We start from the raw sequence: 17186 nt of genomic DNA on the forward strand, positions 1-17186 counted from the left end.
ACCTGTCTGTGAGGAAGCTGCTGAGACTAGAGGCTATATATTTATGCTTGTGGTCAGCTACACAGGTATACCTTTGAGAGCATGACCAATACCTCAGCTTGCTACATCAGTCAATTGATAAGCAATGTATGGAACACTGGGCACTAATCCTTAATGACATTCTCATTAATACTGCATCTGTCACCTTTGTTTGGATATTCAATCAGTGTATCTACTTTTATCTATTCACTGACCAAACGGAACCATCAACATTATCAGAAACTACAAACTTAATGAGAAGCTTAGAACTTGTTCTTAAGACTATGAAGTATAGTAATTAAACAGGGTGAAGTAGGGAATACTTTTATACCTTAATATGGGTCTTAAAATATATTGTTTATAAAGAATCTACCTACCTCAGTTCATGGAAAATCATGGACCATAACTATACCCATATAAATGTAAGCCAGTCCTTACCTTGGACGTTGCCCAAGTTACTATGGAAACATGGCTATTTAATTTGGAAGAAGTTTATATTGATGAAAGACAGTCTGCATTTAACCTCCAATGATTTCACATCAAACTGATGCATATTATCAGTCAATAAAATGTTACCGTTGAGCTGGATTTACTTGATTCTGGAGATAAGTTAAAGAATTCCACCTCTTTCTTTATTGTGTAATACAGATACTTAAAAATATCTTCTATTAGTTTGTCTTCATGTTAAACTTCTTGTCTGCAAGGGTGGTAGTTTTTCAAGATTGTCGAATTATTTCCAGTAAACTGTAAAAAAGTCCAGGTACGTTTAGTATTAGAATAATAAATATCATGTCTCATCACATAGTGGCCTGAGTTCTCTCTTTATCATCTAAAGGTCTGACGGTTAAATCTCTGAGATGTACTGATGTTCTAAGAAATGGGAAACAATGTTCAGCCATATACAACAGACTACTCTGTTGGCTCTATTCCTTGTGGATGGCCATATACAATGTATACCCTACTACATTAAACATATTGGGTATCAGTGGGGTTTGCATGATACACAAGCACTATAAGAATAAATGTTGATGACATTTAGAACTGGTCCTTGTTAACAGGTTCACACGTGGATCTGATAGGGCTGTGTACCATGGTGCTATATATACATGTATACATAATTGGAATCAATATTAGTCTCCGTAGTGGCTTCATTCTCTTAAATGAGCCTGATTAAATATATATGATGGAATGGTCATGTTATCTAACAAAACGTATCGAGAACAAGTTGTAGACCTAACACTGATGGACATACACATTAACAATTAAAGACAAATGAAGCACCAATACAAATACAGTTTACATTGTTTTGTTATTAGTTTCCATGACAACTGGTGCTAGGGGTACATTATACAGATATAGCCAATGGCTCTTACAGGCAAAGCTTTCCTTCTTTATGAGGGTCAGAGTCACCATGGCAACAGAAAACACTGGTCAGTGTCTCCAAAGTGCCACACAAATTTCATCTGCAGTCATATTGATTTCCATCCTGTCAATTAATTATTGCCCAGTTAATTAATAGAAAAGGCTTCCTCTCAGACTAAAAAATCATTAGTGAGTTACAGATTGATGTAATCAAAGAGTTGTGTGTCTTAATCACATACTAATACTGGAGTAACCTTGCAGCTGAAAAGAAAACAAACAGGAATCTACATATACATTATTTCATGGTTATTATAATTCCTACACCAACAGAACTGCAAAACAAGCATCCAGAATTTTAGGAATATTAAATGCAAAGAAAATCTAATTGGAATTGGTAACATGGTTATATATACTGTACACCTGAAAACAAAAAAACCCCACTTCATTACTTAGAATCTGTTTTGGGGAAAAAACTAAGTAAGACAAGACAGATTTCTAACATGCATCTGGGTAAGACTAGGGGACGCATATCAAAAAATTGTTACATATATAAGTTTTCAATCATTTCCTACATTTCTGCTCCTTGTATATATATATATCCCTGGAGTGGTTCAAAGAAATCAGAGGTTGAAATATTGTACCACGACATTGGTATAAAACTGTGTTTAATTTGTTGAAGTATGAATCTCACAGCTTCATCTTTTCTCCAGCTAATGCATTACTGTGATTCCGGTTGGAAAAGATAAAGAATTGTAGATGAAAGTCAGATATTATAAGTTAAATATACAACACAGAAAGAAAAAATCTTTCAGTTCAAGTTCAAACAGCCCCAAAATGTATTTGAGTATATATATTTCATCGATAAAATACATTGAAAAAAAAAAATAATAGAAATATGAATTTTGATCCAAATAGATACACTCAATTTCAGCTCCTTTCAATGGAAACAAGCCAGAAAAACACATAGGTCTAACAGCCGTTGCACTAGTAAGAATGTCAGGGGTATTGAAAAACTAACAAAGATCTGTACATGAAGATGTTCTAGAAAAGAATTTGGAAATGTCTATGCAAATCAGAGACCATAGCAAGCAATCTCTCTTGAAGTTTTTTTGTAAGCAGAAAAATTAAGAAAACTTTAAAAAAAAAAAATTTTCGATGATGGAAGTATGTATAGCAGCAGCTGACATGTTCAACAACATGAATGAAAGCTTTATGAATCTAAATTGAATCTGGTATTTGATGCAACAGAAGAATATTTTGTACAAAAACTTCTTGGTGGAATTAAATTCAAATTATTAATTTTGGTTTTGCTGAAAAGAAAATCTCTGATAAGTTTCCATAATGAAGCAGGACAATGTTAGATCTTACGTTGGCATGTACAACATAGGATTATAAAAAAACCCACCTCACATTAGAGTGGCCACTGATGTTGTTTTGGTTGGACATAGAAGACCATTTCTTACTAAGGCTGGATGAGGATGAAGGTCGTGGTGAGGAGGTGCTACGGGTGGCAGGTGGTGTGTTGCTGCGGGCTGGAGTCACATGTGCATTATCCAATGCACTGAGATTAGAAGTACGAGTTGCATGTGAACTGGAAGACTTTGTTCTTGGGCTGCTACGGAAGGCTGGCTTTGATGGCAAAATGCTGTTTTGAGCTATGATCAAGAACAGAAATTCAAGCTTTTAAAATTGTTTTTTTCAGCAATTTTTACTTATAATTTGGATGAAATACCACTTTTCTATGGTTCACTATCAAGTTCATTTTTAAGAATTCATTTTTGTATATGCTTCCTGTTAACTATGTACATACCTCTGCCTGCCTCTGCCTGCCCAAGACGGCGAATGACATCAGCAAGAGCACTCTTCAGACAGATGATTTCATCCTCTTGTTGCTGTACCTTTTTCTCAAGGTAGGACACACGCTCACAGAGTTCCTCATGGTCCTGACTCAGCAGACCGTCTATAACACAGCGGTACAGAGTTCTCTCACACAAATGTCTGTATACTTTTAAGTTTCACTTACCAGGCTAGGACCAAGAGCCCATCAAAGGCTCAATTAGGTACCATTGGATTTACAAAATTATGTGAAACTAACAAGCAGCTGTAGCTATGTGATCTTCAACCAATGTGTTAAACTTATGATCATGATTATCACACATCTACTGTATGATCATTAATTTTTATTGGTGTTTTTTTTGTTGATTTCATAGGTATATTTATCCACTAATTGGTAAGTCTGATTTGAATTTTTTTGCTAGAATTAGTAAAGTAGACTAATTGTGCTTGCTATAATTATCTTCAAAATCAAGTGTCCTTTGAAAAAGATTTTTTTACTTAGGTTTTTGTTTTTGTTTGAAAAAACCATGAAAAATTTAAACACACGAAAATATACGATTTTGCAGCATAATATGAAGAACTCTCTGTTTTACCTAGAACACTATGTGACACATTGATGTAATATTTCAATACATCTATAGCATGGATTGAATTCATCAAAAAGGTTCAGAAAAAGCCTGGGATCAAATTACAATATAATTTGACCTTTCAAATTTTATGTGATGTTGTGGGTTTAAGGTTTACAACATATCGGGTTTCACACAACATATCCAATGTACAGAAATCATGTTAGCAGTGTTGCTAACTAACTGTGACTTAGTTGTTTCAATATATGAATGTATTATTACATTCTCTTCGCATTATTAGAAAAAAATAAGAGCTTCATGATAAGCTATCAACATATGCAGAGTTGTAGTCTTTGTTTATAAAACATACATTAAGTACCTAATATACTGGTAGTTTTAAGCAAGTTTCCCATGCAGAGTGGGTATTGACTCGTCATACTGGGGAGTAAAAGATGCCAGCAAGGGCAGACAATAGCATCAACATGCCAACAAACATGTATATAAATGACCCTATCTGCCAAGCAAATACTGTCTTTTGGCCAAGCAAATACTGTCTTTTGAATCCCAACAGGAAAAATGCACCATATACAGGTGTATACTTCGGATTCTACATCAAAAATACTCTTTATACTTTATACATTATACCTCATACTGTTCCTTGTTTACTACACCGACGTTATACCTCATACTATTCCTTGTTTACTACACCGACGTTATACCTCAAACTGTTCCTTGTTTACAACACCGACGTTATACCTAGTACTGCTCCTTGTTTACTACACTGACGTTATACCTAGTACTGCTCCTTGTTTACAACACTGACGTTATACCTAGTACTGTTCTTTGTTTACAACACCGACGTTATACCTAGTACTGCTCCTTGTTTACTACACTGACGTTATACCTAGTACTGCTCCTTGTTTACAACACCGACGTTATACCTAGTACTGTTCCTTGTTTACAACACCGACGTTATACCTAGTACTGCTCCTTGTTTACTACACTGACGTTATACCTAGTACTGCTCCTTGTTTACTACAATGACGTTATACCTAGTACTGCTCCTTGTTTACAACACTGACGTTATACCTAGAACTACTCCTTGTTTACAACACTGATGTTATACCTAGTACTGCTCCTTGTTTACAACACCGACGTTATACCTAGTACTGTTCCTTGTTTACAACACTGACTTTATACCTCATACTGTTCCTTGTTTACAACACCGACGTTATACCTAGTACTGCTCCTTGTTTACAACACTGACGTTATACCTAGTGCTACTCCTTGTTTACAACACTGACGTTATACCTCATACTGTTCCTTGTTTACAACACTGACGTTATACCTAGTGCTACTCCTTGTTTACAACACTGACGTTATACCTAGTACTGCTCCTTGTTTACAACACTGACGTTATACCTAGTACTGCTCCTTGTTTACTACACCGACGTTATACCTCATACTGTTCCTTGTTTACAACACCGACGTTATACCTAGTACTGCTCCTTGTTTACTACACCGACGTTATACCTCATACTGTTCCTTGTTTACAACACCGACGTTATACCTAGTACTGCTCCTTGTTTACTACACCGACGTTATACCTAGTACTGTTCCTTGTTTACAACACCGACGTTATACCTAGTACTGCTCCTTGTTTACAACACCGACGTTATACCTAGTACTGTTCCTTGTTTACTACACTGACGTTATACCTAGTACTGTTCCTTGTTTACAACACCGACGTTATACCTAGTACTGTTCCTTGTTTACTACACTGACGTTATACCTAGTACTGTTCCTTGTTTACTACACCGACGTTATACCTAGTACTGTTCCTTGTTTACAACACCGACGTTATACCTAGTACTGTTCCTTGTTTACTACACCGACGTTATACCTAGTACTGTTCCTTGTTTACAACACCGACGTTATACCTAGTACTGTTCCTTGTTTACTACACTGACGTTATACCTAGTGCTACTCCTTGTTTACAACACTGACGTTATACCTAGTACTGCTCCTTGTTTACTACACCGACGTTATACCTCATACTGTTCCTTGTTTACAACACCGACGTTATACCTAGTACTGCTACTTGTTTACTACACTGACGTTATACCTAGTACTGCTCCCTGTTTACAACACCGACGTTATACCTAGTACTGCTCCTTGTTTACTACAATGACGTTATACCTAGTACTGTTCCTTGTTTACTACACTGACGTCATACCTAGTACTGTTCCTTGTTTACTACACTGACGTTATACCTAGTACTGTTCCTTGTTTACTACACTGACGTTATACCTAGTACTGCTCCTTGTTTACTACAATGACGTTATACCTAGTGCTGCTCTTTTTCCAATTCTTTGCTTTCATTACGTGTCATACATGGTACTGGCATTTTTCTAACTACCAATCAATATACTTGTGATATTACTTTTATACAATGTAGCACTTTTTGTGTTCGAGAATCAAAATGCAACAGAACCAGCTGTAAGATCTGAATACATGTCAATGCATTAAATAACAATATCAATTTCAAAATGCAATAAAGCTGATATCCACCCCTCAATAGGCTGACATCCATCCAACAATAGGCTGACATCCACCCCTCAATAGGCTGACATCCATCCCTCAATTTATTGACTTTCAACCCTCAATAGGCCGACATCTATACCTCAATATATTGACTTTCAATCTCAATATTCTGACATTCAACCCTCAATATGCTGACATCCATCCCTCAATATATTGACTTTCATCCCAAAATATGCTGACATTCAACCCTCAATATGCTGACATCCATCCCTCAATATATTGACTTTCATCCGACAATATGCTGACATTCAACCCTCAATATGCTGACATCCATCCCTCGATATATTGATTTTCATCCCGCAATATGCTGACATTCAACCCTCAATATATTGACATTCAACCCTCAATATGTTGACATTCAACCCTATATTTGCTGACATCCCACTCAATATATTGACTTTCAACCCTATATTTGCTGACATCCCACTCAATATATTGACTTTCAACTCTATATTTGCTGATATCCCACTCAATATATTGACTTTCAACCCTATATTTGCTGACATCCCACTCAATATTACTTATTTTGTGCTTGTCAAAATCCAGATAACATACCCAATAGTGATTTAAAACAAAAATATCTGTAAGTTCTGACTATGAAGGGATAGAAAATGTCTGGATCTGCAGCAGTAGACTATCACATAAGAACATGATCTGGGATGTCACCTAAGTGAATGAAGTAAACCAGCAATATAATTACTGATTAAGAGAAAAGGCTATACCAGTCATGCTGTCACTAACCTACAGCTGAGACTAATGTGGACAGATGCTGAGAAGAAAGATGAGGATATATGTTGAGAATGTGATGTGAAATCTTCGTAAAAAAAAAATAAGATTGTCAACAGTGATGTGATGACCTACGAAGTAACAGTGAAATGTGATAGATAAATTCATTAATAAGAAGTGATACTTTAATGTGTCGGAAATTACATGGATGGCAGCAAGCTATAATCAGGCTGAGCTGCTGGTCGAACCACAGGCATGCAGTGTAACATCCAACATCATGCTGAACATTCTCTTACCCGTCATGTCAAGGGCAAACCGCAGCTCCTTCTTAGGGGCCAGTCCCGCACAGGGGTCCTGAGGGGTCCCATTCTCTACGGTGGCAAACCAATCTCTATTACTTACAGGAACAACAAAATTTGTCCATCCATTCCTAAAATTTTCCCTCAGTTAGACCTTTGGTGTCTGCCATTTGCAGACTTACATCAACCAGAAAGGCCTGGGAGGAGGTATCACACAAAAAACCAAGCACAACCCTGACCTGTCATTTGGTTCAAATTTAACTTAGCCAAGTGCCATTCCAGTAGGCCACAAGTCATACTGAGTAGTTTTGAAATTGAAACTAAACACAGGTACATTATCTGGATATGTGTGTATGTATGACACCTCTATAAAGGAGTATATCTTCTGTAATGCTGATCAGCGTTTAATCATATTAATTTAAAACTTTGTGTGTACTGAGTGAAAAAATGGCAACAGACCAATATTCTTCTGAAGCTATGATGGAAGGGAGATAACTAAGACATGGACATCAGGTAGGTGCTACCTGTTATTTGGTAAATGTATAAGCAGGTATCCTCTATCTCAGTGTCTTGTTGTTTTCTATCCAATACTACACATGAAAACCTGTAAATAATGACTGAGGACAGGCTGATTTTTTACAATCTTCTTTTAGATATAGGTAAATATTTATGTGGAAAGAGAGACAACCACTGGATATAAGCAATCTATCATCCAGGTACTGTTAAGAGTTATGTCTAAAATGGCTATTTTTGCTGATCAACAACATGCATTTAAGAATCAAAATAACTGCAGGTCTAAAATCATGACCTACATCATAAAATAAAACACATTTTTCTAACCTTCTCTATCCCTAGATTACAGATAAAAAAAAGTAATAATTAATAAAAAGCATATAAGGGCTATGTACTTGGAGATGTCATCAATATTCATTAGAAACTTTCCGAACAAGGAAATCTTAGAATAATGCACCATACCAGGATCTTCATAAGTTATTAACAATAGGAATAAATATGTTGATTGTAACCATTACCTAATCACAGAAATGTTAATGGACAATGGTGGATTTTTTATGTCCTGTCTCGTACCTTGTCTGGTATTGATTTACTCCTAAATACAACAATGGACATTACAGCAATAGCATGTAGGTTAGGCTACAATGCATGTTATTCATCCTCTGGATGTGCCAGAATGTCAGTGCTGTATTTAGCACTGAACTACAGGGGTAAGATTAGTATATCAACCCTACAAAATTTCTGGAATAGTCCAGTCCTTTATTTTACCCAGAACAACAAGATGGGAGATTAAAGAACTCTCTGGGGGAAAAACAAACATTGTAGTGTCAAGAGGTGGCAACTAATCATCATTCTTTTGGCTAAAAATCATTGTGACAAAAAACAGAAAATAAGTGTTCCCTTGTGTCAAACAATTTTATAGTGACAAGTTGGACACTGAATTGTTCCTTTGTGATCGATAAAAAATGCTGTGGAGGCTATTGTCGACATAGTGGTGAAATGAAGTGTTATTTTGTGCTAACGACAAGGGTGAAAGTAAGGTGGACTCAATAAAGGCTAGCTGATATCATTTTATAAAAAGAACCATCCCAATCTGTGGAGCTAACTGCTAATTTGAACATGTTTGAAGTCCATATTCTGAATTTCATATATATATATAGTGAGTAGCAAGAATCCAAGGGGAAAAAAACTAAATATTGCTTTCAGTTGTATCCTTCAGAATTTTAACAGCCAAAATTTATGTCACTATCAGACTGACATCATATGTTTTTTCTAACACTGCCACCTCACAACCATATTCCTTGATACTGATCATGTTATCATATTTGCCATAACTAACCAGGTGCCTTGATCTATCTATCAGACCTTAACCAGGTGCCTTGATCTATCAGTCAGCAGAGCATCAGACCCTAACCAGGTGCCTTGATCTATCAGTCAGCAGAGCATCAGACCCTAACCAGGTGCCTTGATCTATCAGTCAGCAGAGCATCAGATCCTAACCAGGTGCCTTGATCTATCAGTCAGCAGAGTATCAGATCCTAACCAGGTGCTTTGATCTATCAGTCAACAGAGTATCAGATCTGAAGAAAGATCCAAGGAGTGTGGTTTGATCACTTGCTTGAACAACGGGCAGAGAACATGAACCATCCTGTCATTTGTGTTCTTAGGCAAGACAATCTACCCCAATCAATGAGGTAGCCACCAGCTATGTCAAACAAAGCATTGCTAACCTTCCTTTTGCAATCTGTAACATACCAGTCTAGTTTTGAATTGATTCAGTACTACGTAACAGAATTGACTAGACAAATATATCCAAGTAATGTAGACAGGGTCAAGATATATAGAAAATATCTGACAAATCCTTGTGACTTGGTTTCCAATACACCTTATTTATCTTGCAAAAAGTCTGGGGCCTTAATGAAAACTTTGATTCAAACTTCAGGATGGGCTTATTGTAGGACAATAAAATTGTATTTATTCACACTTTCACTGAACTGCAATACACATGGGTGGGCTATGGTAGGTGCTGTGACACAAACACAGCAGTTTCTGGAGTCCCTGGTTTACTTTTGGGGTTAGATCTATGGTAGGTGCTGTGACACAAACACAGCAGTTTCTGGAGTCCCTGGTTTACTTTTGGGGTTAGATCTATGGTAGGTGCTGTGACACAAACAGCAGTTTCTGGAGTCCCTGGTTTACTTTTGGGGTTAGATCTATGGTAGGTGCTGTGACACAAACAGCAGTTTCTGGAGTCCCTGGTTTACTTTTGGGGTTAGATCTATGGTAGGTGCTGTGACACAAACACAGCAGTTTCTGGAGTCCCTGGTTTACTTTTTGGGTTATATCTATGGTAGGTGCTGTGACACAAACACAGCAGTTTCTGGAGTCCCTGGTTTACTTTTGGGGTTATATCTATGGTAGGTGCTGTGACACAAACACAGCAGTTTCTGGAGTCCCTGGTTTACTTTTGGGGTTATATCTATGGTAGGTGCTGTGACACAAACACAGCCGTTTCTGGAGTCCCTGGTTTACTTTTGGGGTTAGATCTATGGTAGGTGCTGTGACACAAACACAGCAGTTTCTGGAGTCCTTGGTTTACTTTTGGGGTTATATTTATGGTAAGTGCTGTGACACAGCAGTTTCTGGAGTCCCTGGTTTACTTTTGGTGTTATATTTATGGTAGGTGCTGTGACACAGCCGTTTCTGGAGTCCCTGGTTTACTTTTGGGGTTATATCTATGGTAGGTGCTGTGACACAGCGATTTCTGGAGTCCTTGGTTTACTTTTTGGGTTATATTTATCTTCCTGTTGATTGCCTGATATTGGAATCATGAACGGAACATTGTGCAGGGCTTGAATGGAAATGACACAGTCCTGTTGTGGTAAACCTTGTATGACTCATAAACACTTATCACTGTCAGCATCAAGAATGTTGATTTCCTTCTCTAAAAGGTTTAAAACAGCTTGTGGACATGTCGCACTTGTATCAACTCTTAAGATTCTATCAACTGCCTATTTAGATCCTTTCAAAGTTGAAGTTTTTAACAATATGAATCAGGCAGTATATTTACTTAGCATTTTAGATGTGTATGATTAGTAAGTGTGGTATGTTTAGGAAGAGTGTGACAGACCGGAGTAGATCCCGAGCTGTCCTTAAGTTAATAGCTACATATTCCTGTAAAAGCTCCAAATTGTCCCTACTACTACAGCTATAAACCTACCATTACAGCCTCCACTTCAGATCATGGCTTGATCTATAATTAACTAAAGACTTCAAAGAGACAAAATTCCTTGTTGGTAGCATACATATGTATATGTGTTAATCAAAGCTGTCAACATTTGCCGTTTTCCAGTCTAGTCTTCTATTTCCATAACAGTGGTGTGTAAGTGACTGAAATGACACAAATTCAGCTGAACAGTATGCTTCCCAGCCACAGATATTAGAATACAAATGGTATATGCCAAATAGAAAGGCTGTAAGAAGCATACCAGTACATATGGAGGAAGCACTTCAATAACTCACTCCAAAAACTGAGTTTTGAGATGGGAAAGTGACAGGGGACAGCAATACCTTAGTGTTGATAAAAAAAGGAGGATGTCATTGTAGTAAAAAGAATGCACTGTTCTATTGTTTGGTACCACAGTCATAACAGCACAGCAGTTTTGGGGTTTTCTTTTAAAAATCAAAATGATGATTTCAGACATTTCATTGCCAGAAATATAACAAAATATATATATTCACAAAATGTGTAAACAGTAGCCAGCTCTTTTGGTAGTAGAGGGTGTATAGTAGGTGGGTAGTGGGCATGAGTTCAGATTGCTTGTCTGTACAACAATTTACCTCAGATGCAGTGTGTAATAAATACATGTTTCCCTGATCAGGCATAATTATGTTATATATGTATTAAGGTGTCCAGGAAACTGGATGCTGACCCAGATAGGGAGAACTGCAGATTAAGATCCACACCTCCAGAAGTGGTTTCTAACAGTATTCACTATGTGGCCAGGGTTTGTTCAGCAGCCACACAAATGGCCCTAATAGATGAAAATATGATTAAGCACAAGTTGTGTTCACCAGCCTAGAAAAGATTTAAATATGTAGAACAAATCTGACCTTCTGTTAATCAGACATGTAAAGTAGTGCACAATTACACATTATATACATTATGTATTTTAATCTTATGTGCTCAGCATTACAATCCAATATTTATACATACAGTGTATATTGCTGAAATAAGGTAAAGGAACCTCATAACCTTTGAAAATCTAAGGTTTCTCATGAAATGTGACATTATGCATCCTGAAAGAATGAAGCCATTGTAGTATACCGGTTTTGTGTAATGTTTGCAATTGCCATGTTACCCTTAAATGGAAGACTTCAGCACAAATAATGAAATCTAAAAATTGTAAGGATTTTTTTCTCGGCTATGAAAGCCTCGAAATGACTCATGATGGGAACACCCCACTATAAGTCTACATTAATCATTTTATTAGAAAAACTTGAAAAGTTGTGGTGTATCCTAAGCAACATAACCTAAAATTTCCTTTACATAGTCCTGTAACCAAGGTGATGAATATTCAGAGCTTGTTCACCTATACTAGTCTGAATGATGCATAACCATTTACTGTGTTTACCAGTTAAATACACACTTTCCTAATATGAAATCTTAATTTTAACTTTTTCATTAACAATTTCAATCTCAAACTCAATATCAACTTTTCATTTTTAAAGTATAATGATAAATGTTACCAATAATAAACAAAACTGTGTGTGAAAAAGACATGAAATTCACCAATATCTTAATTACCATATCATTTCAATTATATATATAGAAATGTATTTCTTATTCACTCATATAACTGAAAGATTTTGAATTTGGAACTAGTTTAATAGGATGATCATAACCAAAGTATTACTCCTTAACTCATGGCACAAACCTTTCAGGTCAGATACTCAAGGAATAATATTTATATTGAATATTATTCTATTACCAGACACACGCTTATATGAGGCACACAATATTTAACCCCCTGCAGAAAGAGAATTTTCATTTTTGTGTTCTCTACTTGGTAATAAAAAGTAACCAAAATTAATTACATTATGTACTTTTACCAACTGCAGAATTTAGTTTATTTGGTTCAGATTTTAATAGGTGGCAACAAAGACTCATTGGCCTGTTGTCAGTATAACATTACTGAGTGGGGGGATCACTACTGTGTCCAGTTTATGACATTTCAATGAGATGGCACTATAATGTTGTCCCTTTATTAAATGTTATGAGATTTTTGCAAGTATCAATTAAACTGATAATGTTATTAAAATTTATTTGAATCACCAAAACTTATAGCATTGGTCACAGTATAAGCATTTGATTGTTAAAAAACAGCTGCTCTGACCGTTTCAACAAATTTGTACTTAGAACTAAATCAAGAGAATAATTGGTGTTGGACATTTCTATTTCTGAACAATTATTTGGTAGAATTGCAGTTACTGATATACTATAAAGTTTATATGTTAAAATGTAGTTTTCTCGTGTGCTTCCCAAATAACCTTCATTTATTTTTTTCGTTGCTAGACCTTGATTTCTGCAGATCTATTTCTATGATATCCTTGTTTTTCACCATTTTCTTACTGCTACATGACCTATGTGTTTGGAATTAATAAATAAATCAAAACCTCCATTCTGTTTCTTCCTTCTACTTTCTGTTTGGTATTTACATTGTATTTGCTTAAAGCTGAATACTCTACACATTCTAATGAGTGTACTCAGTCTGTCGACACATGAACAGTGGTGATGTAGTAAACTGTGTTTATTTTAGTGTTTGAATGCCAAGCGAGGGATAGGTTCTCAACTAAGCATTTCACCTTGATAAACAATTCACTATTTAACCAAAACACCGAGTAGTTGGACCATTATCTTGACAGATATACCTACAGTAAACAAGACATTACATTGTCACCCATTACACAGTAGTACATAGACATCTACTGACAGGTCTCATACTGTAGTAGGTATGTTGACAAATCTCACCTTTGTCAATTGTAGTGTACACAACATACCTTATCAACTTAATGTTCTGAAAAGAGCTAAAAACATTCAAATCTAAAGTCAGAATATTCATCAAAAGCTGCATGTTAGATAATCTTATAATGTTCAACAACTCATTCATCACATACTAAACTTTCATTGCTTTTTGCCGGGCCATTGTATTATTTGCTTTCAGGCATGCTTCAACTTGAAATAAAGTGTTTTTAATTTAAATCTAATGCACGGGTATACATGACAGATAAGTTTGCCGGCCTGGGACCCTGTATATGTTCCTACCTGTAGCCCTAGCCCTGATCTCTGCTTAAATCCAGAGCCCCACCCAGGGGACTGGCCAAGGTTACCTACCTTTAGTCTTGGGCACGTCCCCATCCATGACTCCTATGCACACAGAAATGCCACGCCTATTCTTCTGCTGCTGCCGCTACTACTAAGGTTTAAATTTAGTCAGGAAAACTTCTAGCTTCCAACAAGGTCAAGGTCAGTTGAGTGCATTCACTGTTACTGAAGATAACATTAGTAACACTGTAGTATGTGAACCGTGAAACCAGCCAAACATATACAGTGTGCATACCTCACATGTGAGTTATTAGGTGAAAGCAGAATTAGGGTCAAAATTATGGGAATTATGGTGTTTTGTTATGAATAAACTTTATAATATAAATAATGTGCAATTCAAACAAAGCTAGTACACAAAGAAGTGGTACTACATGACTAATGTTTATACAGTATGTATATATAGGTATGTGTATGTTAGCGACTGGCCCTACTCATGCCTCTCCAGCCATTCACACAATACACCCCACACAACACTTTAACCTACTTTAACCCTGATCAGACAGCTTTATGCCACTTGTCTCAGATAATGTCCACACCATACCAAACAGATAAGGAATGTCATATATCTTCTTTTTTTTCTGTCTCCAATACTGTGTACAACACTACACATACATATGGCCAGTCCCGAACACAATGACACACATGCTGAATAACACCACACTTTCAGAATGTGCATGAAAACTTTTATGTTTAGTATTACTAAATCAAATCAACAAAGTTAACAAACAGACTGTTTTTGAATCCCAGATCCAGTTAAGATTAATCAGAGAATAATTATATTGCACTTAACATTAAAGTTTATATTGTTAAATGATTTTTTTTAAAATTCTGCAACACTCCCTCCCACCTACTTAAATTTCAAATTGCAAACACCAAAGTTCTCTTTATACAAATAATCTAAAGAATTAATTCAGACTTATTTCTTCTTTATAATAACAACTTATGAACAACAAAATGTGGCCCCAGATGTTATACAAGCTCAAATAAAAATCATTAAAATTTTAACACTGTTTGGTCACAGTCAATTGTTGTATATTTTGTGTACATAATAATCAATAGAACATTGATCGTTGACAGGTAGATGGGGTGTCTCTATCTCTGTTAGGCAGATTAGACTTGACAGGCTTCATCAGTATTAAATTACATGTACAAACCAATCCTATTAGTCTTCCTCATGACTTCTAATACTCTACTAAATGTAATTATAATCTGGATAGACATTAAGCTAATTTGTATATTCAAGTTTCCCATGATAAAATTGATGCATTCTACAAACGATGACAGTTTTGGAAATGTCTGCAATTGTTTTAAATCAAACTTATTTCTGACTTATGCATCCATTTTATTTAGCTCCTTGCATATTTTCAGGCTTTTGCAACAACCTTCTTTTCTTAATTCATATCTATAATATATGAAGCTGATTTGGATACTTTAGCAAAACCTAACCTATTGCAAAATTGCTCTACAAAACTTTTTCATCTTAAATGTTTCCTCTTTTCTGTATTTCTATTTTACATTTCTCTTGACTGGGATATATCATCTACACTACTTGGTACATTCAACTCATGCAAGTCCTCCTACACTACACAGGGAGTAGTGGGACTTTATTTAGGTTATTAGTCATTATATTACTAGTGATTCATGTAATGTTTAATGTCTTGCTTCAGAACAATTGTCCACTTTAACCAACTTAAGACAATATGATTCAAAAGTTTCTATAGTACTCACTGAAATGGAATCTGCTTCAAATGCAACAATAAATGTGGGGTCCCCAACAGATATATTTTTTTATTTCTAATTTTCCAACATTCAAATGAATTAGATGGATTGCTAATTCACGATAAGTTACCCAGAAATATAAAATTGCTACCAATTAGTCAATAATTAGTTGATAAGGTAAAGTGATTTTTAACCATCACTGTATCTTGTCTGCTCATAACCTCATCTTTACCTCGCCACATATTACACTGTCTTGCCAAGTCAATTAAAGAAGTATTGTAACAAAAAGTTTTGGAACTGCACCAATTGATAATTGAAGATGAGATCTACTCAACCCTGAGTTTGAGATGAGGTCCGAGAAAATCTACAGGAAGATGCTACCAACTGTATTCATGAGCTGTCTAGTCATGTCAAGATTCATTTAGGAAAACAAGCAACTTCAGATACCGTTTTTGTGTTATTTTTCATACCTTAACCTGACTTACCCACTGGTGGTACCTGACAAAACCTGTACTAGAGATTTAGTCATAGATTTAATATAGATATAACTGTATCACTATATACCACTTGGCATTCCTACCTCTGTTTATTTAATATCTAATATTACAGACAGCTGTAACCTCTTATCAACACAGCAAAGTGTTAAAAGATACTGGCTGACAGCTAATCAAGGATTTATCACAGTAGACAAATACAGAGCAACAAGACAAGACTGCTGAAAATCAAAACAGCGATAACTGCATTGTAGTATACTTCTTACACAACTACTATATCACTACACAATGCTGTATCACATCAGCACACAATATAACACACTATGTATTAGGACATAATAAACATTTATAATTATCACGACAGAATAGTGTATAACAGTATCAATTCAATGCTATGTCACTCTGTCACACAGCAGATTATACCAAAGTATCAACTCAATGCTGTATCACTGTCACATCAGCAGATCATACCAACGTCACAACTCAATGCTGTATCACTCTATCACACAGCATATTATACCACAGTATCAACTCAATGCTGTATCCCTCTATCACACAGCATATTATACCACAGTATCAACTCAATGCTGTATCACTGTCACACAGCATATTATACCACAGTATCAACTCAGTGCTCTCGATCTGCCAGGTTTGGGGCCAAATA

The 17186-nt window shown here is 35.9% G+C and overlaps 1 protein-coding gene across 5 annotated transcripts in view; it reads right to left on the reverse strand.

Annotated features, from left to right (window-relative positions):
• Positions 1–17186, reverse strand: part of LOC132559180 (echinoderm microtubule-associated protein-like 2) — a 42462-nt gene that overhangs the window by 21280 nt on the left and 3996 nt on the right. For 3 of the 5 annotated variants that reach the window (XM_060223797.1, XM_060223796.1, XM_060223794.1), the window contains exons 2-4: positions 7409–7483; positions 3191–3340; positions 2786–3035 (exon numbers count right to left, since the gene is read on the reverse strand). In XM_060223797.1, the coding sequence (XP_060079780.1) occupies positions 2786–3035; positions 3191–3340; positions 7409–7483 (475 nt within the window). Of the gene's footprint in view, positions 1–2785; positions 3036–3190; positions 3341–7408; positions 7484–14318; positions 14475–17186 lie in introns of all 5 variants that reach the window. The other 2 variants (XM_060223795.1, XM_060223798.1) reach the window with 2 other exon arrangements.

Source organism: Ylistrum balloti, unplaced genomic scaffold, assembly GCF_031769215.1.
Source record: "Ylistrum balloti isolate Yb309-2 unplaced genomic scaffold, AGI_CSIRO_Ybal_v1 Utg370872, whole genome shotgun sequence".
NCBI classification, from domain to species: domain Eukaryota; kingdom Metazoa; phylum Mollusca; class Bivalvia; order Pectinida; family Pectinidae; genus Ylistrum; species Ylistrum balloti.